Source organism: Thunnus thynnus, chromosome 23 (assembly GCF_963924715.1).
Source record: "Thunnus thynnus chromosome 23, fThuThy2.1, whole genome shotgun sequence".
Classification (NCBI taxonomy): Eukaryota; Metazoa; Chordata; class Actinopteri; order Scombriformes; family Scombridae; genus Thunnus; species Thunnus thynnus.
In genome coordinates this window covers 19,931,551-19,958,217 of record NC_089539.1, presented here as the reverse complement: position 1 = coordinate 19,958,217, position 26,667 = coordinate 19,931,551, and the positions used below count along the sequence as shown (strand labels likewise).

Here is a 26,667-nt window from a genome sequence, read left to right as displayed (position 1 = left end):
TGGACCATTAGGGTGAGATAATTGATTCTGTATTAGTCATTGAGAGGGATGAAATAACATCCAGGATGGCCGGGATGATCGAGACCTTGCCAACCTCCCTGCTGCTACACATTTTGATCTCTGCCATCTGCTGAGCGCCGGCCAGAGCACCCGCCAATTCATCAGGGTTTGATTGTTGCCCTATATACATCCGTTTTAAAAAGTGCTGACAGTGAGTGAGAGCTCGGCGCTGTCACTGCGAGCATCCTCCAAAGAGCTGAACACGCAGCTCTGGCCTCAGGGAGCACCACGCCCCGCTCTGTTTGCTTTGGCAGACCCTGCCGCCTCGTAGGAAGTATCACTTTGTCATTCAGCACACTCACAGTACACTCAGTTTCATCCTGCATGGTGCACAAAGCCTCAGCTTGAGTTACGGCTTCATCTATAGCCGAAATGCCTTAAAAGATTTGCACATGCTTAAGAGAGAGAAAACCTCTACTTTGTAATTATCTGCTGTTTATGTGTCTGAATCCACAGGGTTCCTCATAAAAGCCTTATAGAGTTTACTAGTGTGATCTTGCGTAATAGGGAGAGTAATGTCTTTACAGGATGATGTTTCCCTAGAGGGTTTACAAGTGTATGTGCACACCGCATGAAAGAACTCTCCAGCCATTTCTGTGATGTTGACAAGTGGTTTATTCAGCAGGAATGGTGAACAATTTGTCAGTATTTTTTTTTCTACAGAAGGCAATCGAGCACCATAAATAACAGCGCTGTAATCAAACAGTTTATTGGACAGTGAGCTTACGCAAATTACATTTCCTTATTAAACACCTCACAGAGTCATGAATGTCTCACGAACTCCCACATTTTTTATGTTTTATTTCACGTTAGTGACAAACAGAAATGTTTGAACGATGATTTCAGGTTGGTTGTCGTAGGTTTCTTCATTGCTGCTCCAAATTTACCAGATACACTAAGGGACTTTTGTCTGGCTCACTTAACTATCCATTACACAAGCTGTATTTCAGGTACCGGAGACAGTGTGTGAAGGGCGTATTGTAGCTGCAGTGCAGTTCAGACAGGGATGGCATGAGTCTTTAATGATCTGGTCATAGGTTTAGTTCATGACATAACAATGCTGAGTGAGGCTTTGTTCTCATCAAAAAGTCTTTGGTTTGTACTGTATATCTGAAGAACTGGAAGGACCAGAGATGTTAGCTCTTTGTTCACTTCCGCCGCCAGGTCGACTGATAAAGAGAATTTGTAAGGAACAGACACCAAAGCACAAACGCAAATTCCCATTTGGAAAATTTTGATCATTCAAGATAAAAACACACTTTTAAATTACTTGGTGAAAAGACTTAATTCAGAGAGCTGCTAACAAATGTTTTGGACGAAATAAATTAAAATCCTAGCTTATTCTTAAAGCGAGACTACGTAACTTTTTATAATTACAAATAACACAATCCTTCCTGTTACAAACGAATAGTTGAATTCATAAGCGATAAACGCACCCTTGCTCACTTCAATACACTCAATGGTTTTGTCGCTACAGCCTTATTTGGTCTGGTATCACCAGTAGTTTATGCAGGCTAATGTTAGCAAACTTAAAGCAACAGTTCATCATTTTGGGAAATATATAAGATGAGAAGATCCATACCACTGTCACCTGTCTGATAAATATAAGGTTACAGCCAGCAGCTGCTTAGCTTAGCTTAGCATAAAGACTGGAAGCAGGGGGAAACCAGTGTAAAAACTACATGTTTTGCTCTGTTTCCAGTCTTTGTGCTAAGCTAAGCTAAGTGCCTGCTGGCTTCAGCTGACAGATGTGAGAGTGGTATTGATCTTCTTATCAAACTCAGCAAGAAAGCGAGGAATTGTGTTCTCCAAAATGTCAAACTTTTCTTCCTTTAAGCTAGATATTGAGTAAATTTACTAATTTTATGGCTTCTCTCTACTTGTGCTCCTGTTACACTACATTTTAGCGTGAAACAGATAAACATGATGATGTCTTTAAAGCGACTGACTCGAGAGAATCTTGGGAAATGAAGGCAAAGTCAATGTGCCACGATTGTCCTGTAATTACCACTTGTGGCCACAGTGGCTGGAAAAGTTATGCAGTCTCGCTTTAAGTGTTTTTTAATAGTCAATACCTTGGCTTCCAGTGAGGTGCATGTACACACACATCTCAGGACAGACAAAAGCACACAATGACTTTTAACAATCTCAATACAATTGGAAGAATCACAGTTCACAGTACTTTTGTCAAGTTATTTGGCATAAGGGATCTATATTGAGAAAATAATTTAAAAACAGTAGAAAAAATAGCATTTTGCCTTCTTGGGACCACAACATGGTATTTTCTTTTTCTTTTTTTTTTTCTCCATGCATTCACAATTTCACACAGATACATTTACTCGCTTACACTACTACCTTATTGAAACAGCTTACAAATAAAAACACTATTAAAATGGTGGCCACAAGGCTGTGCAAAAGGGAAGACCTCCAATGTAAGCCCTGCCATCTGTCTGTCTTAGCCATCTCTTGCAAGTAACAAACTACAAAATAGCACCATTATACAGTGGATAGGATTCTTAATAGAGTTTTGTTATATGAAACCATCATGTACAATGAATGATAGTAATGCATAGGTTAACATAAATGGGAGTACTGTTTGATTATACACAGGCAGAGGAGGCAGAGCCAGAGATGAGATGTCTTGGGCGGTTTGTGTGATAAAATGACAGTAAATCCGCATGGAGGCTTGAATAAACAGTCAGTCCTCATGCAAGGACTTCTCAGAACTGGCTTTTCATGGAGCTTGTGTGTGTGTGTGTGTGTGTGTGTGTGTGTGTATGTGTGTGTGTGTGTTTTGTGTGTCTGTGCTTGACCCTTGCTCAGTTACACAACTCTCATTTACACTGTGGGTGCTTTGTATGTGTGTCTGCGTGTCTGTGTCTGTGTTTGTGTACTGTTAAAATGTGTGCCTAACTCACATCTTGGGAGTACTTGTCACTTTGGTTTGCAATATTTACCAAATCGCCTAATCTACGTGTTTATCCGGTGGACTTTTCCACGGATGCTGTGGAGCCAAGATGTCAGGTCTATGTGATAACTGAAGTTGCCAAATTCTCGGACTCCCCATTAACTACCAACATATTGCAGGCCAAGATCGATCAATCATTAAACTTCCCCATGTGGCTATTGTTAGAGCCCCTCTGTCTTTTGCTTTAGTGCTTTAGTAATTAATGACATTTTAACTCAGAATAACCGCAATAAAAAAAAAAAAGATCTTACTATGGTTGATTGTTTTTTTTAGAGCGCCCATTGACTTGCTGTGACTAAACTTTTATGACTTGCGCTTAACCTTGAACACAGGCCTCCACTCAGACTCAAATGTTGATCACCAGTGGCTGGATTGTTGACAAAAATCAAATTTGGCCACAGTGGTGACATGTGAAAAGGATGCAGACAACAAACCTTTTGCCTCATTGTTGCTATTTGACTTATTCCACTGACTTATGCCAAATGCACTTTGAATCCACCGAATGACCCATTTCTGACAACCAAACAAGCACCACTAACTGGCCAAAAAACTTTCACTCAGTTTTACTTCAGGTTAATTTATTCTTCAGTCTTATTTTTCTAGTACTGTATTTTCCATCTTCCTGCAAATCTCCTCTAATGGTGCTTGATCTGTTGTTATAGATGTGTTTGGATTGTAGACTTCGGACCTCAGGTTCTCAACACTTCCTGAGGCTTAGGAGGGATTTTGGCAAACCTTCTAGGGACTCCAATTAGACAGAAGAGCCCTGACTTGGTTTGAGATACTGAGAAGTAGGATTTGACGTGGGCTCAAGGTAAAATAACTACAACAACTGTGTTAATGTCTGATGATGAACCACCTGGTCTTTGTCTTTAAATCAAACCTTGTTTTTACTTTTTTAAACGTATCCTCAGTAATGCATGGTGCATAAAAACAACTGTAGTTTTTGCAAAAACAAACTCTGAAGGTAAAATAATCAGATTTTAACTGGGATTGTAACTGTTATATGTGACCGGTGACAAAGTATCCTGTCTTACCAAAGGAGTAAATGAATCCACTCTCTCAGAGTAAAAGGATTTACCTCCGTAAAGTTCAGGAGACAGGATGGACCACTGATTCTCATACACAGCCTGCAGCTTTCGGTATGGCTGAAGCCCAGATCCGTTCCCACCTCTCCTGGAGCCAGGGGATGCTGCAGCTCACACATGGAGGTATAATAAGCTCTTGTTCGTGTCTCAGCAGCTAAACTAGTCTGTTACATTGCATTAACAAAGAATTCCTCCCGATATGGAATGGTGCAGTGTATAAAATAATCACAAGATCCCCCATCAAACCCTTAAACACCACTTAGCTCTCAGGTTTCAATCATTTTGAAGAGCTTTTCGGACCATTGTTAGCATCCTCTTTGTTTTGTTTTACAGTGAACCATTCCACAGGGGTACCAGGTAAGGCCACTCCCTTCTCTCTTCCCATGTCGGTGGGTATTTGTCCATTCGCTCCTTCCCTACATTCTGTAATTTCTGCCCCCCGCGCTGCCTCGACTTGAGTTTTTCTGATGCACTTCCTGTAACGAAAGAGAAACACATTTAGACATATGTTAGAGATAGATACAGGATAAAAAAGAGCAAGTTTTGGGATAGATTCACCCCAAAAACACAGCTGTTCTTTGGATGGTGAAATAAATAAAAACATACAAGCTAATATATGTTTTTGCTGCGACAACGTCCTCCACTTTAGTGTCCAATGGTCATAAACTTTTGGTTCTGACTGACGATGTTGGTACTGTAATTTTATTGGTGCAATATATGTGCACTAAAAATAGTTTGTTATATCACGTCAATTCCAACTTGCCGGTCCCCGGCTGGGGATTGACGTTGATTAGTCCCATCTGTGACTCGAGCACTCCCTACGCTAATCTGTGTCATGATTTGAATCACTGAATAATGTAAGGAGTGCTGTGGCTACAACACTACATGTTGCTGTGAGTTTTGACAGTCTGGTCATTTGCAGTCACCATATCTGGACCCGTAAAAGCCAATCCTTTGTATAATGTGGGAACATTGAGTGTGCAGGAGCTGCCAATGACTCAGCGGGTGTTGAAATAACATGAACAAAAAGTAACATCTAGTAGGAATCAGCAAGCTATGCCAACTAGCTTCCACTTTCCAAGTAAAATACAAACTTAACAGCACGATGGGTTTCTTCCAAATATTCAATGTTATAACGGGACAGATTTTAAATAGCTAACAGTACCTGACAAACGTTGTGTGTGCTTATTGAAAAAGGGGAATAAACCTCTTGTATCAACGTTCGAAGGGCTACAACGAGCTCCAGTCGGTAGCGCACCAGAGAAGTTAATGCATGTTTCCTAGCAACTCCTAATCTCAAATGTCAGTCAACTTTTACCAAGCAAACCGCCCACCCACAGGCATGAAGCATCGATGCTATTTCCACAAAATATGTGCAAAAATGCTTTTAAAATTATGCACAATAGTTGCTGTATCATTATATTTATACTTCCTGAGACAAAAAGTGAGGAGAATACAAATTTCTATTCGAACATTGAAGAGAAAAACTTCAGAAAGTGTCATTCTGAGCAGGAATAGCAGCATTTACAGTATGCCACAGTGCACAAATGAACAGATGAGTGATGTGCAAGACACTGACACGATAATACACTAAACGTGATATGCGTGCCTGATCAAATCTGGATCTTGCATGCGTCACCCTGTTATGGTGAGATGCCAGAATTTCAGCACATAATGTACAGTAGCAGAGTGGAGATTCTGCCTGGGGAGTGGGAGTGCCACTGGGTCTACCACAAAAACCACTTAGTTCCTTCTCTTGCTAATGGTTTTCTTTTTTGAGAGAAGGATAAAAAGCACATGGTTCAATCTTAAAAGGATCACACTCTCCCGCAGGTTGGCAACTCGAGGATGAAACAGACTCTGCATTTAGACATCAGGCTTTCTTTTGTTGGCCAAGAGATGAGGATTTCAGAACTGATGACTAAGAATGTTTCAACGAATCTCTCTCGTTTCAACATGAAGTTTGTTCTGCTTTTGAAACTTTAAAGAACACCAAAGTGGAGACAGTGTGGTTGGTAGAAGTTTAAATTACATAATAATAATACAATAAAAACACAATGAGATGAGAAGTGTTCATTTGCAGGCATACCTTGAAGGCTGAATGACTATGTCCAGATGAAGGTCTCTGTAGGAGGAAAATTAAGCCACTTAAGTTGGATGGATTAATTTCTTTTGATATACAGTAAACTGCATGCTATTGAACATATAGACTCCTTAAACAAATAGTTTGACATTTTGGGAATATGCTCATTCACTAATTAGCACATTATATCTTGTTTGTTTAATCTGTACAAAAACCAAAGTGTAAAAACGACCAGATGTGGGCTTATGCAGGGTTATGTGGGAGACTACTATTTTTTGGTTGGGCACAGTGACTTCCTGGAGTTGCTTCTGGTTGCCTGGCAACCTCTTGGTGATGACAGGTAAACAGGTAAACAAACAAGATAATTAGTGAGCTGTAGAGGTACTGACAGGTGGATTTTGCCACTTTGGACACAGCCAGGTTAGTTGTTTCCAGTCTACCTGACTGCTGTAGCGTCATATTGAACAGACACATTTCATAGAGGTACTTAACTTCTCATCTAGAAAGGAAAGCAAATAAACATATTTCCCAAAATGTCTAACTATTTCTTTAACATACTCAAGTTATTACATGTGCATGCTCTGACATAAGCGACCAAAACATCAATCCCATCCTCTTATTTTGTCAACATTTCCTGATTTTTCAAACAGAGTGTATCTGTTTGGTGTTGTGCTCACCTTCTTGTTTTTTGTCTTGTCTGGCTGCTGTGCTGTCCTACGCTCTGTGCCCTTGTCCGCTTTTTGTCCTCCTGTACTAACCTTAGGTGCTCTCGGCATGTCTGTGTGCCGCTGTGCACGCACAGAGCGAGCTGCCTTGCTAGTCTTGGCAGGTGCACAGTACATCTCCAGGCGCCGCAGCTCACAGCTTTGGAAGCAGCACTCGTCCACAATGCCACGTGACCGCCGTGCGTTAGGGCCATAGCCTGTTGGTTTACCTGTTGGAGAAGAACAGCAGGAGGAGTTAATCAAACAAACAGCATTAAAGAACTGGCCAGATTCTACAAATTGACCGTTGGCTAAACCCTCTTCCCCGAACAGGGATTATTGAGTTATAGTTTAGCAACCATGACTAAGGTGAGGCAGGCCTTCCTCCACATATTAAAGCATTGAGCATGAGGCTGTAGTAACAGCTATACAGCGTACACAAAGAGTTTAGATGTTGGCTTCTTTTATACCCTCTTCAAAAACCAGAAATACAAGAGCAAAAGTGGGAATCAAGGAATTTGATTTGTCTGATTTATGCAAGCAGCAAATGTTCAGCTAAATAGCTCTTTACAGTAGTAACTCAGCGCTACTTTGAAGGCCACAGGCATTTCATACTACATTAGTTTGTGGGGTTACAGGTCAAAAGAAACCCTGTTCATGACTAGCACCAACACTGTGTAGTATTTCCCCACTATGTGGCTGGCGGTCCTGGATGCTACTATGAGAATTTAGGCTAGCAGCTCTTGTGCTGTTGGTTACTTATCCAAGATAGAATTACATTTTCCCAATACATTAGTTAGTCTTCATCCTAATCTCTAACATTAAAAGTGAAATATAGTGTTTGAAATTACAAAAAATAAAGCCTAAATCTAACCTCTACTTAAACTAAGCAGCTGAACAGGGTTGAATGTTTGAATTAAATAGTCTTATCTTACATTACAACTACTACTTTAGCCTCAGTCCTTCAGCACAATATCACATATGTAGCTCTCAAGTGCATATTTAAGACCCCTTTACAGGGTTCTTGTTTTAAAGAAATCAGCCGCAGAGGGCGTTTTCAACCTGAGGCTAACGTTAGCTTGTTAGCTAAAGCTGATAAAATCTGCAAGCAGCAATTCTCATTTCAGAAATTACAGACCTTCTGATTAAAGGACCCTTTCTTTCGGGAATAACTAGAATTTCGAGAATCAAATATTTGCAGCAGTTAAACTACATAAGTATGTTGTGCAAAAAAGGAAAGTTTGACAGGCATAGCAACAGTAACTCAGAGCAGTACGACATCTCAACTTCTATCAATAAGGTTTCTTTTCTCTCCGAGGCTTTACCGTTTTGGGAATTAATCAAAAAAAACTGTGGCTAGTGGCCCAGACACTACACCTAATAACGTAATGATAATGGCCAGATCTGAGTCTGATTCCTCTGATAAATGAACAGCCCTAATTACATGGATTTCTTCCGTTCAAAATTTACAGCGTATCACATTGCACACTGTCGACCCTTTATGGCAGTTGTTTCTCCCATAAAGAAAAAAAAGGGGTGTCGCAGTCACCCAAACGTTGAGAATATCACACTCAGCCATTTTGGCCCAGGTATCTTTTACACAGAGGCCCATCCAGCGAGGCTAAACCACAAGCCCCCTGGGCCCGATCAACCTGCAGAAAAAGCCAAGGAGGCTTTCAGGCTGCACCCCCATTGGCTATACCCCACTGTTCATTCACATTTTCATTTGGCAGAAGCCTGAGTACCAGTCAGACAACACGGATGCTGAAGACGGAGGCCTGATGCACGTTCCATGCCTACGAAACGTAAACAGAGGAAGTGAAAATGCGCATGTATTCGTCTCAATTAAATGGATAAAAGTCTATCTGAAGGTGTGATATACATCTTTTTGACTCAGTGACCACATCAAGTTACCATGACGTCAATACTCACTTCCTTTTTCAACTCCCTTACCCCCCAAAACCCACCCTCTTTTGGTGGCCTTTAGAAAATCTCTGACTCTCCATTTACAATTCCCTGCTCACCTTGAGTAATATAGCCCTGATGGGCTTTTCCCTGTTACCAAATGAAATAATAATAATTTAATATGGCATTTACAAGGAGGAAATGCCTTTCCCTCTCAGAGTTAATAGCTCTTGGCTCAGAGGCCTGCCAGTGCTGACAAAGTACATTAACTTCGGCTCTGTGTCTACCTTGTCCTGACAATGTTGTTTTGGACAGAGAGCAGCTTTCATTCAGAAACAGAAGCATCTTTCTCCTTAGACCCCCAGACCACAAAGCAGGGTGGACGCTAATGGAGGTGTGAATGAGTGGGAGGAAAAGGGGGGACGATAGGGAGGCTTTCATGTTGCACATAAGGTAGAATGATGCTAAAAATACACTGTGCACCTGCATTATTTAGGGAACAGAGGAACCGGATTTACCCAGATCTCAAACTTCCAAACTCAAGTGTTGAACGAAACATGGAGATGACAAAAAAGATCTTAGTTTAGCTTTTGAAATATGTATCTTTATTCATCCCAAATGCTAATTTATTTACCTCTTATAACCGGGTATTCCACTGTGTTTTAGTAATGCATTCTTTTCATCTGAACAAACAAAATCAGCAATTTCTCCCCTGTGGTGTCTAGCAGTGGGACCAGTACTGGCTGTTATATTAACACCTGATGTCAAGAAATTTAGAAAGAGAGAAATATGACATTGAGTCCTGGCTAGCGATTATATAATGGCTGCTGAAAGCCAAATATGGGGCCGTGTCTCGTTGTCTGGACTGTTTTCCAATCCCTCCCAATAAAGCCTTACAAATTAACATCCGTTATTATTCTGAAAATAGCTTGCAACCCTGCTGCACAAACAGCTGGAAGGGAGAGAAAAATCAGCTGGCACCGGTTGTAACATGTAGGATAATCAGCTCGGGCAGGTTGGGGAAAAACATGCATGTAATAATCACGTCTAAAAGCCTTGGAAGGTTTTAAATGCTTCAATTCCATGGATAACTGCTGTAATCCCTCATAAACAAAGAGATGTTTTCTGTGACTGTTGTTAAACCAGGGCTGCCAACTCTCACGCAGTGAGCGTGAGAGTCACGCAACTGACACAGATCTCACGATATCACGCCACACATGCCTTTTCTCACGATATTTTTTCATCTTCGCTTCCTCCAATGTAAAATTTGTGAATTTTAAGCAAAGGAACAGCAGTCTTTTTTTCCAAATTCAGAGGCACAGAGCCTAACAAGGTTAAGATGGCACTTTTCACAGATGTGAACGTACCAGTTATCATCTGTTTGAACCGAAAGTGTGCAACAACAAATCATTGTGATGCGCATTCTGGTGGAGCAGCCATTCACAATGATTTTGTGGTAGAGCAGGAGGAAGGCTGGAGAGACTGCGGTGTTAGCATTGTTCGCACTGTGCAGTTCACTATATCTTTGTTGCAGTTATACTAACATTAGTCAACCATGGTTCAATATTCAGTTGTTAAACACCAACTACTTAGTTGCAAATATTTAGTTGATATTGGACATAATAAATGTAAGAAGAATCAGTTCATTGCTGGTTTGGCTATTGACAATAAGAAAAATATAGAAAACCACCAGCCATATCCTTTAATCTTCTTGCTGGTAACCAAATCAAGGAATCCACTTTCGTCCATGAATCTTTTTTGTGTGTGATATATCTTATTCCTCCATTGTTATTAAAAACACATTAATGAACCACACTGTTGCACTGGGTCACAGTATTTTGTTTAGAAATGGCTCCAAAGACTAGATGATGCCACTGCTCTGCACATGTGAGATATATCACAACCTCTTGAGTTTGTATTAAAGTTTTTTGAGATATTTACAATGTACAATGTAGTACAAAGTCAAGAGGTTGTGATATGAAGTGAAACACTGTAAATGTAACAGCATTCCCGCATATGTACTGTATTTTACTGGGCAATGCAGCACCTTGCCGGATGTTGTTGTTTTTTGCGGGAGCTCTCTGCTTTGGGACCCCTGCTGTGCCAACACAGGGTCTCATTGAAATGCATGAGGGGGGCTACGTGGCTGTAGTCTGTCCAGACATTGCCTTATGCTGCAGGAGTCGTTTGAGGAGACATTTTGATATACTCTGACATGTTTTCACCGTTGGAATCCATTTTAACTGCCATGGATTCAAGCTCATCCTCCACGAATGAACAGGTTATGACATTTCAGGACCATATTTCATAAGAAGGTTTGATACTAAAAAAGAGTATTCCTTTGTAGTGAAGTATTCATATAAATGATTTACATTAGATGTCAATCAGTAAGCATCCCTCTTCACATGAAACTATGCAGAAGCACTAACTCTCTTCAACGTGTCAGATTTTAGTCTTTGCACAGTGTTTCATCTGATGCCACTGCACTGCTCCATCTAACATCTTTGGTTTGGTCTTTGACAGGCACAGCACACATAGTGTTCGTTCCTCTAAGGAGCAGCACTGGGGAGAGATGGCTGGATTACCCCATTCCAGAGTGGCACAGAAAGCATCTGAGTTTTATAGCTTGGTCATGGTCAATAAAAACCAGTGGATTCTTGGAGCCGGTGCACTGCTCTTCCTGCGAAGTGTCAGGCAGTTTACGGCTGGGCAGGGACTATAAGAGCTGCTAAAGTACTGGAAACTACCTCTTTATCACTGGTACCACAAAGAGTTTATGGCATGAGTGAAGTGTTCCTTATATTACTGTGCTGTGACACTGGAATCTTATCTAAATGCATTGGCACTAGCATTAAAAGTATTCTTCACAGCATTATTGATATCTATCAAGGACAGATTTTTTTTGTTGATAGTATAAGACATCTTTTGGAAATCGAACAGGCCGGTTTTGAAACTACGAGATAGGAAAGAGTTTACAAATGTACAAAACACAGGTGGTTCTTTAATAAATTAGGTGAAGATACATAATAAATAATCAAGTAAGACTATGAAAAATGGGCGTTAAAATCAAGGGGTGTTAGACAGGGTTGTCCCTTGTCACCGTATCTGTTTTTGTTGATAATAGAAACATTTGCAACAAATTTTAGCGACTATACACAGTATCATTCAAAAGTTTGGACACATTTTCCAATTCCCTTGAATGAGAAAGCGTGTCCCAATGCTTGACTGGTACTGTATATACTGTATATAGTTCATCCTTTTCTTGTGTACAACTGGAATGCAACGGTTAACAATTTCAACAAAGCTCCATCTACATGCTATAAAGTCCTATTTGGCAGGTGCATAGGATCAAAAACATGACTGTGACTCTGTCTCTTTATTAACAAAGTCTTAGTCCAGAACTTTACCTAATAAAGGTAAAATTGAAGGTCTAAAGTTGATAAAGTAAGTATGAACAGTGTGCTGCATTTCTTGGTTCCTTTACAACTGGTAAGTGAAATAAGAGATTATGTGTGAGGCAACCTAAAAAGAAATAACGCACCAGAAAGGTCCATGATATCAACTATAAATCTTGGTGATCTCTGCACTAATGCAACTAGATATATCCTGTTTTTTCTTTGTAGCGTTCCTAAATTATGTGATTGGATTAAACAGATAAAGAGTTTCAAAAGGTAAAGTACTTTTTAGTCCTAGAGTGCCCTCAAATCCCTCATGTCTCAACCTCACCTAATGTACAGATCTAAATCTGGAGGATGTCTGTCTGTCCTTTTCATGAGATGCCTCTTTGTTCCACTGAGCAGTTATTCACAGAGGGGTCGGAGATTTTTAGTTCAGGTCTTAATGGGAAAACGACACCTTTTCACAGTGATGGAGAGGACACAGGGGGTCTTTCTTCAGATCTCAGTGGCTTTCGCTGTGTGTCCACTGTAAAACTAGGGAGGGAGGAGGAGGGGGGTGTCCTGATCATCCTGTAATCCACATAATCCCCTGCTGCTGAGGGACAAGGCCGAGCTATGTGTGTGTGTGTGAGTGTGTGCATGTGTGCGTGCATGCATGTGACGTCCTGTTTACACATTCTACCTCTCTCCACAGCTCCAGTAGCTTTGAATAAAATTGACAGGGACAAACACTGAAGAGGAAGTCTCATCAATGGCTGCTAAAAACAATTTCCACCTTCCTCAATTCACATGCCATTAGTACAAGCCAAAACAACACCTTAAAAAAATACCACATTTCACATTTGGCTGCTCTGTTTTTATTAGAACTTCATGTACCAGCAGTTAGCTCTTGGCAAGAAATGATGGATTATTCCCTCTTGTCGTAATTCCTGAGAGTGTGTGCATCATTCATTAGCCAGAAATAAACAGTAAGATTAAAGATCTCACACTCACTCTAGAACAAATGTGAACATTTCAGCATGAACTAAAAGTGACTAAGGACAGGGAGCTACTTAGCACTTACACTTTAGCCAAAAAAACTCCCATAACATCTGATTCATGGAATGAACATCCCAGTCAAATCACCCCACGTTCCTGCCTGCTAAAGCATTGCAAAGACAACTGAGGATTTCTAGGTCAGGCTAATTGGAAAAACTGACTACAGTTGTGGATTTTTTTTCTGTTTCTGAGACCGCAGTTTGTTTCATTACCTAAAAAAAAAAGAATTTCCACCAACTAGTATTTAGCATTTCTGTCAGGGTAGGAAATCTATAGTCTCGAAATGCAAGTTTAGGCTACTTAACCGGTGTCATGCGTAAGGTGGATTGGCAAAAGCCCTCTCACCGCAGAAAGCCCACTGTCGTTGCAACACTGTCTCTGGACACATTATCAATCTTGGGGCTGCCAAGTTCAACACAGCCAGATTGGAGGGGAAGAGTTCAGGGAAGGGAGCATGCCTCCTTTAGCCAAACTATTACGCTGCCGGGTCCTATAGACGACAGAACCCAAATGGATTCTCCAGATATTTCACGCAAACAGCCACTGGTACATGTGGCAACGAACGAGAGGAGAGGGAAAAAGAATGACAGCGAGAATATGAGAGAGCGAGAGAAACCGAGGAAGACAGGGAGAAGCATATTTTCCGAGGCACAGCACCCTGCTGCTCAAACCTCATCGTCTCTTCAGAAAAAGGATGGAGTGTTCGTGAAATACACCTCTTTTTCAACACAGGAAAATGTGGTATTGATAGATGGACGCTGTGCAGTTCAGTGACTGCTCAGTGTAAGGTAATGCGGGAAAGACAAATACATTCCCTGTACCACAAAAAGGTCTGTTCCTGTTTAAGAAGTGTATCCTGCATGAGGATTCATGAGTTACATTGGCCTCCATTCAAACCTTTCTCATGACATGAATATGGACAGTTGTGCTATACTTCTATAGCCCTTGAGAAACATTTATAAAGCTGTAGTAAAACTCTGCTATCAGTAGCCAATACTTCATCATACTCTCACATCATCCAATCTCTGGACACCCTCATACCTTGTCAAAATCTTAAACATTTCATCAACTTTCAGCTACATCTGCAGCCACTTCTTGGGACAAATTTGCAAACGTTCAAACTGAGATATGAAACATTATTGTTGGGATCTAGCATTGAGTTTGAATTAGAATCAAACAACTGACCAAAAATTTTTACAGCTATCACCATCTATAAAGAGGATGCCAATGTCTTGTTGGTGTTTGATTATTGCAGTTTACAAGAGAAATTTAAGGCCTGCATTAACTAAAATGTAATCTTTGATCATGTAATCCATAATCTTCCACTGAGCCTGAATGAAGAGAACATGGTCATTTATACAGGAGAAGTGCTGCAGCAGAAGGAATCCAAAGACCAAAAAGTCTAACTGGCAGAAAACTGGCAATCGAGCTGGCTGTCATGACCACTTCACAGCATGCGGGTGTTGCCAGCAGCATCTGGATGAACAAGACTCGCAGCTTTGCAGCAGCTTGGTGGTTCTCCAACAACTCTCTGGCAAACTCCGTACAAAGGGCCCGATACAAAGAATGATGTTGACTGGTCTTGGAAGAGGTGCTTGCAGAGGTGGAAGAATGAGACAGTTGGATGGTGGGGAGCAGCAGCAAGGTGCATGGTGGCCCTACTGCCAGACAGAGTGTTGAAATTAGATGATTCTGCAGAAAACCCCAGCATGCATGACAACAACAGTATGGTTAAGATACGGTCCAGGTTAAGCAAATTAAACACTTGGTCAAGGTTAAGGTAAAGGTTAGGGGTTAGGTTAAATATTAGTGTGTGACAGGACATAAACTCTGGTATCACCCCCTTACTTTCCACCTTGCTACATATAGGACACTACTTCCTGCATTGGATGTGACTGTCAATACTGGGTGTAGATTGTGTGCTTCAGAATCATCCAATATGAACTTAATTATTGGGCACACTGAGCTGTGCATGGACAATAAGAGAGAATGCCGTCAATGGAGTTGAGAGGTCTGCTGGTCAGGGCTCTGGGTGCTTCCCTGTCCATACAACTTCCACAAAGGCAAAGTGGAGCCATCGTCATATCTAATGCACCTTAAGAGCACGATTTTGGGGTAGACCCAGAACATGCTGGGGGGATTATGATCCCATCTGGCCTGGGAATACCTTGGGATCCACCAGGAATAGCTGGAGAACATGCCTGGGGAGAAGGACATATAGGCTATCTTGCTTAGTCTGCTGCCACTGCAACCCAGACCCGGATAAGTGGCAATAAATGGATGGATCTTCAGCTCTTTTGCTAGCACAGTTACTAGGTGTTGTAGGCCGTAGAAGACACCATAACCACAGGTATCGTCAACAGCGGAAATTTCTACAAGCACGACAGAGCATTGATTTGGTTGAGGCTGAAAAAAGCCTCACTCCATGCAAAAATAGTCACTTGAGCTTTTCACAAGTATTAAAGACTAGTTTGTGACATACAGGAAGGCGGTTAAAATTCTCAGAAACCTGTGCAGCGACCTTTTGTTGCTGGAACATAATGTTGTCTGAAACAACAAGGCAGGTGGTCCTGATGAAGGCCGTTCACAAAAGAATTGGGCTGTGAAGTTAATCAGATGAAGATTGCCAAGAATCTTCACTTTTCATAGTACATCAAGAGCAGTTAAACAGTCACAGCTGACTCAACTGGATTTGGCCAAGATAATAAAATTACCATGACAATTTCTCTGGAAAAGTATTTCCAAGTGTGATTGTAACTTGAACAAATGCAAAAATGGTCAATACTGTCTAAATAGTAATGGTTATCCAGTAGTATGATTAGAAATGAGTTTTAAGGTTCCACCAGTAGATATGAATAATATGGTCTATTGTCAAGTTATTAGCATGTTATTATGACACCCAAAAAACTGATATTTACAGTAAAATACAGGTAGCAGAGATGCCACCAATATACCGTAATTCTGCAGTATTCATACTGTTAAATGATTTTACAGTCTATTACAGTAAAAATTAAATGCAGTATATTTCTGTGATTATTTGAATTTACAGTAACATTCTGGTTTGGGGGTTATTTTAAATTCTCATTGTTTTACAGGCATAATCTTAATACAATAACTCAGTTTACCAGTTCAGAATATCTAAAATATCAATCTTCATTGTTCTGTGGGCTACAGACATCTGCTTAAAAATATGCATTTTTATGAAAATTATGCAAAATAAGCAATTAACAACTTAGAAAAGATATGAATTAAAGAAACTTTTATTTATAAGGGCAGTGTCACCATAAATACTGCTAATGTAAAACAACAACAAAAACAAATAATAAAATATCTACAATATCTAAATTTACTGCAATGTATTCTCTGCTGTCTGAAAACATACATCAGTAAGAACATTTTGAAAATATGCATCATTAGCAACATTTGGAAAACAAACTGTACTATTAAGAACATTTTCAAAATATGCATCAATATCACCATTTAGGAAAAAAACATTGGTAGGCTCATGTTTTACTTCTTAAAAGAGTCATGTGATGTAGGTGCATGCATAAGAGGAATGTTCTTTGTTTAGGTAAAGATGACCATCACCTTGCTGGTCATTGTTCCTCTCCCTAGGTTTATTCCAGTGTTACCCCTGTAAAACAGCAACAAACATAAATAACTCTAGAATTGGGAATGTACAATAAAAATGCCGAATCAATGCTTATAAAGCTGATTATAACCAACCCTCTTGTGGCTTAATGTGGCAACGTCATTCTGTCAGAGCAACACATGGAGTGAGAGAGAGAGGGAGACGAGAGAGAGCTCACTGACCTATATGAAGTCCCATTCAAGGTCAGTGAGGTTCTTCAGTAGTGTGGAGACGTGTTTATTGACTGTGGCAGACTTCTTCTGGACGATCACACCCGTCCTCTTGGAGACAACCTTGCCCAAGATGGCCTTTGTTCCTCTCTCTGGATACCAATGAAGCGCCTGAAATCAAAACAGTCTAAGATCAGAGACTGAATGGAAAACTATTAGGAACACTTTGTGGTCTTAAAAGGATAGTTTGGGTTTCCTAACATAAGGTGATATGAGTTACTAACCGGTGCTGATATCATGAGGTATTTTGTGTAATTCTGCTGCTTGATTTTCCTATCAGACCTCTCTATATCTTGGAACTATTTTGTTTATTTTGTTTGTTGAAAATTGGCAGTGTATTACTGTATTATTTAAGCCTCTCTTCAAGCTTACGGGCATGGTGATATGAGAATTGGCTCCACTGCATAGTAATACACTTGCGTAATTCAACAAAGAAAATATTTTCAATATATAGAGAGGTCGGACAAGAGCATCAAGCAGCAAATAATAGGTATGATATGTGAATAAATAGTTATGGCATTCAAAATTTAAAACACAAGGCAAGAAAGAGAATATAAGCTTACATCTGTAAGAGGGACCAGCTCTGTTAGGCTCTGTCCAAAGTGTGTGCCATGAGCAGCTGAACAATTCGATGTTCCATCTCATTAACTTCACTCTCAGAGAGGACATCCTTGACATCTTTGCTGGTAGGTTTTCCCCTGGCGTCTTCTGTGATGGCTCTCCCACATTCCTCCACACTGAGTTCCAAGCTACGAAGCACATTGATGTCTGTGAGCAACTCAAAATGAGCATATAAGCATCTTTGAGTGAAAAGAAAAGGCCATTTGCTTCTCATATCTTCAATGTCAGGAGGCAGAAGTGCATTTATATGCTGATGTTGTAGACAGAATGTGAGCTCCTTGAGATTTTTGACCTCTGCTCTTTCAGCTCCATGTGCACCCTCCTGTCGGTAAATCTTCTCCAGTCTTCGGTGCTTCTGCTCCACAGTCTCATTAGTTCTTCTTGAGGGAGCTCTGGCTGAAATCTTGTACATCCATAAGTGTCGGATGGCCCCATCTTGTATGTAGAACTGGATCGAGAAGCTCAGTTGCGTGCATAGCTTCCTTCACGGTTCACATTCTCTATGTGGTTTTTCACGTGAATCAAAAGTGATGTACTGTATAACCTCCACCCAAAAGTGACCCATCTACGGTCATATCAGCCTCTTTGGATACTGCCTGATGATATTTCTAATCACAGTGAGGCACTGTGAGCAAGTGAGGTTAGCCTCATACCTCTTCATTTCATATACGAGTACTCATACCATCTGCCGTCGCTCCACTGGTTTAGGTCTCTTGCCGACTACAATTGCAGAACGTATCTCTTCTGGCATTTGTTCCCAACTTAGGGACCTGGAATGTTTCTGGCCATGTTTTCAGTACTTGAGCTGTTTCCTGCCTGGCTTGACAATAATGCAATGGCTGACAGCTGTGATGGGCTAGAATGAGGCGGAGTGCCTGATGACGGTCATGGAGACTCAGAGACTGACAAAGCACTACTCAGTGGTGAAAAGGTTGGCTTGCAGATCCAACATAAAGAAAGATTTAGGGTACATTGCTAATAAGCTATATGGTGTGACTGGTGCATCCCTACTTAAATGCCACACTGAATTAATCATAAATCACCTAATTTAAATGCATCCAGGAGTTTTCGGAGCTTAACAACAGGTAACAGATCAGCATTGTCTTCCTGCTGTATATATTTTGAATCTTCTTTTGACCCCAAAGCAGAGCTCTGAAGTTTAGAAATTACTTGCCACTGGGTCTCTTCAGAGAGATTTGGCAAGGTCTTGCAGATGATCTCCTTGATTTCTTCACTCAAGTTAGCCATTGTTCTGAAATAAAGGGAGAGAATGGTGAAGAATTATCATTGGTGTGGCAAGGGATAGTAATCTAGCAGATTCTCCTGATTAACACAACAGTAGCTTCTCTTCATCAGTGAAAGGCTTTGAACACCCATGTCAGGATGACGCATGGCATGATATTTTTCAGTAATAAAATATACTGCCTTATGAACAAGAACCACTTTGTTTCTTCCTACTACAAGTCCCTTATCATCATCATCGATCTCAATGATCACAATGTTCTTTTTGAATTTTTTCTACCCTTCACAGTCACTTCATGGGCTATCAGAGTGTTTACAGCCTCAAAATTATGTTGTGCAACTGCCTCTCTGACGTCATCATTGTAGTCGCTTGAGACTTGAGACTTTTCCACTAAAACAGCTGGAGGGAAGTTGCCAGCAATCCGAAAGGCCAGTAGAAGCTGATGTCTCTCTGCAAGAGTAGCACATTGATTCTTAATGCAATTTTCTCAAATAACTGCTTAAAATATGTGTGTTTGCTCTCAAAACTTAATGTCCATAGATGAATAAGTGGTCCAGACTAGAGAATGAGCTCTGGATAATGACTGAAATAATGATGTTTGGGTACAGTGTGTGGTCAGGAAAGGCTCGCTTTCAGCAATGCAAATTATTCATCGATCAGAACACTTAGATAGGCTATTTGGCCGGTTGAAATGGCTGGTGCACAAATGAGGTCCACGACTTCTCTAAGTTGTAAAACAAACTGCCATATTTCGTCGTCACCTGGATTTTCTATTTTGTCTCCAATCAAGACAGGCAACATTCTGAGTAAACACTAATTTTGCACAGCACGTCCCCTAAGTTTTCCACCCTCTGGATTATCCTCACAACGTTTGTCGTTAGAATTCTTACTGAGGTACTTGAACTGATTTATTTGCAGAGCCAACTCAGGATAACTGGACTGTTTATCCACCATAACAAGATGGTTAATGTACAATGCCAGATCAGAGGATACATTACCTTCAAAAAGATCATGGCGAAGACATGGAGGAAACCCTGGCTGACATACATGGAAGTATATGAGCGCTTTAAACACAGAGTTACATTTAACACCTCCACTAGATGAAGACTGTCCTTCACCTTTATTGGAAGCAGGCTTATATTAGAAAGATGCCTTTATTTTCTATTCTATTCCCTCTGTTTGATAGGTATATTTGCTCATATTTTAGTATGAAGCTTCCTTGTTTTCTGATCTGCTTCCATTTGCTCTGTTAAATTTTTGTTACATTGTGCTAGTTTTTCCTTGCTAGTATATCCTTGCAATGAGACACGAAAAGCACAAAATATATAGCTAGTGGTTGCTGTGTTTTCCACATGAAACACTAAAAACAATGAAATAATGAAATGCTAAAGCAGTGTTAGAAATGCTAGAACTAAAGTGCATTCAGTGCACCACACCTAGCTGCAACCAAATAAACAAAGTCAATACATAAAAACAGAAGGTAACCACTAATCTTGTTACTGCTCTGTGACACTCCTCAGTTTTCTCTTTGGTCATATTTCCCTGTATTGCCAAAGAGAACGGTGTGTCACAGCTTGGTATCCCTGGCTCTACTGAAGGTGCTAGCGAGTTGCTAATGCTGGCTGATGACACACTCAGGCTAAGACCTGCAAGACATCAAACACTGAACATTCTTTTAGATCGATGCCGTGCTGCCTTAAATGTTTGGTCAAATTTGATGTGCAACCTCATTTATAGGTAATTGGCTTCCCACATGTGTTGCCTTGTCGTTTTCTTTCATAAAGTGAGGCCACACTTTTGAGCGCTAACCACACTCCATCTTTCACTACTGCTGTGACGTTAGCATGGTCTTATTTAAACAAATCGACGTGTTGATGCATCATATAGACCGGACCTTGCAGATATGTAGCCTTTGTTTGCAATAATAAAGGGGTATTGTTATTTTAGGAACCGATAAGCAGAACTGAAATTCAACTTTTTTTAACGGGTACCTGCTTCTTGGCATTTTGGATTTGGCTCTAATTTGGAACTGGTTTTCTGTTCCCAACCCTACCAGAACCCCCAGTATAACCAGCTCCTCTCTCAGTTTGAAAAGCAAATGTGACTGGCTTATATCATGTATTTCCTGAGAATCTTCAATAATTGTCTGAATGACAGAGGACAGAAGCAACAACTTTGCTTGCAATTTCAAATAAAACAGGGCTATATTTTTCAAGAACTGGGATTCATCAGCATTTTCTGCATAAAGCTCTGATTGCTCATCACCTGCGTCACTGGGAGGCTCAATCTGCATATCAGACTGCTCTTTTTCACTCTCGTGGGAGATCCCAGGATTCAAAACTGAATCAACCAGATTTTCCTCGGCACCATTTTTATTTTTCCTACTCATGTGTGACGTGAATGTGGATAAAACTGCAAAGCTCTTGTCACACTGTCTATAAGGACAAGCTGTTTTCCCCTCTCTGATGTGTATTTTCAAATGAGAGTAAAAGGCCTTCAAGTTCTCACACATTGCACTGCAGAAGTCAACTTGACATGTTAGTTCAACTACACCAGACAACCTAGGCCTGACCACACATTTGTCTTTATGTCTGTAAGTGTGACACTTAAAAGTTGAAAAGTTTTGAAAAGTCCGACTGCAATCTGGCAAAACACACTTAAAAGTTAAATTAGGTGTATTTTTATGAATTCTCATGTGCCTTACATAAGCCAATATCGTGGCACAGTTATGACCACAGACCTGACAGGGGAACATTTTTGCTGCCAATGCGGGAAAAAATAAAGTGGCCTACACAATTGCCAGATTTTTACTCCAGATAGTCAATTCCATTTCATCAACATTCAAAATTAGTGTTGACATTAACCAAATGCATAATGAAACATACTATGCATTGATGGTAATAAGGCTAAAATATGTCAACAAGAAGCCCAGTATAATTACTGACTGCTTTTCTGTACCATCTGTATCAATTGTGCTGAAATTTCTGGTCTTAAACCAGGTCGCAATGTTAACCTTGGTTGGCTATGAAATCAAGAGTGACAGAAATCAATGTTTTAATTGTATGTAAACATTAACGCTATCAGCTCGCTCTCCTCTCAACGATAAACCACCTTTCTGCTTGAAATTATCCCATCACCATTCCAACCTTCAAGTTTGTTTAGTGTTTTTTCATGGCATTTGCAGCTATTAACAAGGGGCAAAAGGCTAACAGCTAGCTAGCTAGCAACAATTGGTACCAATCTTAAACCTGCAGTGCGGAACTTTTGTCTCCTTCTGGCAGTGAGGATAAATCATAATTACCTGGATGTAACTCCAGTTCTATGAGCACATGTGTGAACCAGTCCCTGTCGCTACTGTTGCGGCTGTAAAACGGTGGATAAATTTTATCCCACAAGTTAGCGGAGGGGCTAAACCAGAAGTCTGGCGGAAGTCTCTGGCACACATGCTCTATGGGCGCCCTTAAGCTCTGGCAAACCAATCATTGCTGGTTGACGTAAAATGAATCACTACCGGTGTGCCAGGGCGGGAATGTCGCCACAGACACCACATTAAAAACTCTGGTATACTGCGAAATACAGAGAGATTTATCTGGCGGTGATAGGCTTAATCAGCATTGTGTGAACTCGTTGGCAAGGGCTTGAATGTAATGGATGTTCATTTATATGTAAAAGTCCCGCACTCCAGTTTTAAGAAAATTCACAGATAATCCAAAATGGTGAGCATTTGATAAAACACAGTGAATCTAAAATGCATATAAATATAAATGTTTGAGCTATTCACATCTCAGCCTCACTGATAAGTGACATTTTAAAATCACACACTCACTAGCTAGACAGCTTGCTGAGATTGATTTCAAACGTTGTTTTTGGTAATGCTACCTTTATGAATAAGATACTAACAAGGAAAATAAGATTGTTTTTAATTACCGTCTAATTTGTAGATGCACAACCCGATCGATGCAGATGAAGCAGGATGTCTTGTTGATGTGGAGCACATGTCCTCGGAAGTGCGTCCTCCTCTGGAAAAACTGCTTTTCAAATGACTGTTTCTGAGAAAATCCCCTCACGAGTTCCTAATGGCAAATTATTTCCGACTTTTTTTTCTACTGGAAAACGAACTTTAACAAAACAGTAATTTTAGTATTAAAAGACTATGCCAATTTATTATCAAACTTCTTATCAAGCTCCAATATTCTCTGTGCAAAAATACTGTAGTGTAGGCCTACTGTAATTTAAAACATTAGCATACTGTTTAGGGCCTCTGTGCTGTTGCTTCATATGGGGCAGCCCACAATGCATTGCTAACCGCAGTACAAAACCGTATTACATCAATACAGTATATTAGTGTTGAAAACTGGCTGTAAATTAACAGCAATTGCTTACAGCGTGCTGCTAATGTACAGCCGCTCTGCTCGTCTCTGACAGACAGATCAGGATACATGTTCTGAGAAACAGTGGCAGTCGGTGGAACATTGCACCTAACCTCGGTAGCTCCATATATCCTGTGCTGTTCTGGCCTGGGTTGTACCCTTAATGGAAAATCGGAGATTTAAATCCTGGATTCTTGGTGGAGGGTTTTCTTTGGGTAGCTTTCCCTTCTCTGGTGGAAAAAAGAAAAAACTTCTCTCTAACATTTAGTTTCTACCCCTCCTCTTTCTTAGAGATAGTCAGCCAAATTCCACTTAAAGCCTTTTCCCCATGGGCAAAACTGTGATTTGCCACAAACGATAACTAACTACAAAAATGTAGTTACTTATCATTATTCCATATTTCATTAAGGTTTGCTTGTTCAGAACCTGGGCTTCAGTCCATCAATGAGAGTCAAGCATTAAAACAAATGTGCAGGGATGAATGTGAACTTCCACAAGAGAAGATGTAGCAGTGGAAGAGGAATGAATGAAGGAAGAAAGAGAACATTAATGCAGGGAAAGTCAAGACAAGATGTCAAACTGGCTGCTTTTTTATTTATGAGCCCGCTGGAGGTGGAGAGCTCTGGGACAGATACAGCCAACCTTTATGAATAAATAAAAAGGTGCACTTACTGAAATAAAAGCCTCTCTCTCCACACACAAACTGCAGCGTGTCGACCAGCTCCGCCCCGCACAGGGTCTCTGGCCCCGCCCCTGTTGCCGTCGGAGTCAGGGTGAGGACGCACAGCAGTAGTGAGAGGGTGTGGCTACAGGAGATACAGCACATCGCACTCTGTGCATAGGGAGAGAGGGAGAGCTTTAATATTATCACTGCCGTAAAACACAGAGCATCATCAGAGACAGAGTTTCATTAAATCAATAACTTAACCGAGGAAAGTCACACTTTTAAAATAAATGCTCTCTTATTACATAGTCAGCCATTGAGCAAACCAGCTGGCACAGATGTTGGCTCAGTGCCTTGCTCAAGGGCACCTCAACTGTGGCAATACTGAACATTTTCCCGGACCAGTGAGCTTAAGGCTCCAACTTCCAGGCTTTCCCCTCTGCTAAACAAGAAATACAAGTGGCCGTGGCCACAGATGGTAACTTTACAGGGTTTTGGAGATGTAGAGGAAAATGTATTAAATCCAGACTTCCACTTGGTGCCAGAGTCAAACAGTCAAACAGGAGGCTGACAAGCTCTGATGCTCCGGGGCGCCTGTGCGCAACGGAGCCGAGCGCGTCCAAATTGAAAACACACTTTTCCTGCTTATCATCCAGCTACTCAGCCCCTGTATGTGTCATAATAAGTCAATAAAAACATATTAATAGATGAAATCACCCACTTCACAAATCTATCATCAATGGCCACTTGGCAATAAACCTTCAGCATGTCCCCTGTGCCATAAAGCAGCTGTCAGTGCATTATTACGCACAGAACTGAGGCAAAAGTGCTTCAAGATTGAAAAAGCAGAATAAAAGATGCAAAAAGCACCGGGGATCTTTCCGATCCAAAATGTGAGATGGAAAACGGCTCTCCCGCCAAACCCAGCAGAGGAAGCTGAGTGGGCCAAATATACATAATAAAGAGAATAAACACAGGGCATTACCCATCTACATTACAACCCCAACCGCTGCGCCCGTAAGCATTTCATGTTAAGATCTCCTCTCTTAACCCTGCAGCCTCAGGTTAGATATTTAGCACTTAATAATGCAGACTCAGCAGTAATTGCTTTGAAAGTTGCAGAGCTGTATTAGGGCTTTCTGGTGAAAAAGAGCGCAGGACGCACAGAGGCGCTGAGGATGAACCCATTCATCCGACCAGTGAAAGTCATGCACGATTCATGTCAAGATTCCCAAAAAAGAGAAAAGTCAGTTAAAGCAGAAGTGGACATTATCTGTGGAGAAAATCACCAAGACATGCAGGATAAATACTCTGTAAGAGAATGACAAGGATAAAAATTGAATAAATTCACATTTATCATGCATTTAAAAGCAGTAAAATATAAATAAACGTTAAATATCCCCTTTTATTGCTCCAGTTTAAGTTAAGGATGCTCTGTGCGAATAAAGAGCAAGTGAAGAACCAAGGTGATAATCTATAGTGTCAAAGGAAATCAGGTAAGTTACCTTGAAGACATCACATAAATGCCACTGAAAGGAAAGAGCGCTAGACATCCCCACGGGTCTCCGCAAGACAAAACCCGGCGAAAATGAACTTGTTTGAAGTCATTAAAAAACGGGAGAAAGAGGATGAGATGCGGGCAATGTCACATCTCAATATTCCGACTTTGTTCCATTGCGCAGGCTCGTTTTGGAGAAGTGAGATTTAGCGAACAGGAGACGGATTTAGAGAGAAAATCCCTCACATTTACACATTACACACACATTACACAGACATTTTCAACAGGAAACAGCTGGGGCAGCATTTGCCTCCTACTCGTCCTAAGTTATTCATTAAGGATTTTGGGCACATATTCAAATAACGTCATTTCTCTTTTTTTTTTTTTTCTTAGAACTAGATTGAATTTTGATCTCTGTAAGACTTGGTTAGTAGTTCAGATCAAGATAGAGAGAAAAAAAAAAAGCGGTCCTTCCCCAGCGGCAGCAGCAGCAGCTCACACTCTGTTTTATGCGCTGAAATCTCATGAAGTCGAAGTTAAAGACAAGCTGAAGGTTATGATATGACTGCTGGTTTGTTGTGCGTAATTTGGCACCGCGTATCTCAACAGCTCATATACCCAAAGTCTTAACGGTAGCAGATTAACGGTCAAATTAATCATTAAACCCACTTTCCCCACTTAATCACCACTGTGATACGAACTTGGATACCTAATAAAAAAAAAACCCTAATACTAAAACTGAATACATGAATATGGACAAGTGAGGCACTTTGCTTGTCATGCAGAGCAAATATAAGCCAGAGATAACACCTGAAATAAACTTTGTGCCTCTGTGCAGGATTTGGTTCTTTTCTGCACTTTGTCACTTTCATTTCTTGGTATAAATCAGTCACTGCTTTGGCTCCTCTGCAGTCAATACAAACAGGTTTGTTTGCAAATGATATCTGATGACATTTGATGCTTTCGTGAACTGAGTGGACATATGAAAACACAAGAGAATTCATGATAAGGAGGACAATTATTACATGTTTTTCCAGATTTCAGATTCGAGCCACCTTGGAGCCAGATGCTTTACTGGTGGACTGACAAACACTGGATGGCACTCATTGTGCAAAGCCACCCACAATTATCACAGGGGCCCCAGTGTTCCCACTGTGTCAATGCAA

General features: G+C 40.7%; 1 protein-coding gene and 1 long non-coding RNA gene across 2 annotated transcripts; both read right to left on the bottom strand.

Annotated features, from left to right (window-relative positions):
- Positions 1-657: 657 nt before the first annotated feature.
- Positions 658-25,845, bottom strand: igf1 (insulin-like growth factor 1). The gene is made up of 5 exons (XM_067581582.1): positions 25,509-25,845; positions 24,012-24,171; positions 6,877-7,133; positions 6,206-6,241; positions 658-4,592 (listed from the first exon to the last, which is right to left on the bottom strand). Exons 1-5 carry the CDS (start codon positions 25,554-25,556, stop codon positions 4,533-4,535), a joined length of 561 nt encoding a protein of 186 aa, XP_067437683.1. The 5' UTR covers positions 25,557-25,845; the 3' UTR covers positions 658-4,532.
- LOC137175741 (uncharacterized) lies at positions 16,521-22,588 on the bottom strand. The gene is made up of 4 exons (XR_010925707.1): positions 22,271-22,588; positions 17,669-18,978; positions 17,058-17,216; positions 16,521-16,878 (listed from the first exon to the last, which is right to left on the bottom strand). It is a non-coding gene; the product is annotated as an uncharacterized lncRNA (long non-coding RNA).
- Positions 25,846-26,667: the final 822 nt, after the last annotated feature.

Excerpts from the sequence above, each read along its gene's own strand:
- igf1 (XM_067581582.1), bottom strand. The coding sequence starts at position 25,556 with ATGTCTAGCGCTCTTTCCTTTCAGTGGCATTTATGTGATGTCTTCAAG. Across the intron at positions 24,172-25,508 it reads ATTTATGTGATGTCTTCAAG|AGTGCGATGTGCTGTATCTC; the intron begins GTAACTTACCTG and ends CCCTATGCACAG. Across the intron at positions 4,593-6,205 it reads ATAGTCATTCAGCCTTCAAG|GAAGTGCATCAGAAAAACTC; the intron begins GTATGCCTGCAA and ends CTTTCGTTACAG.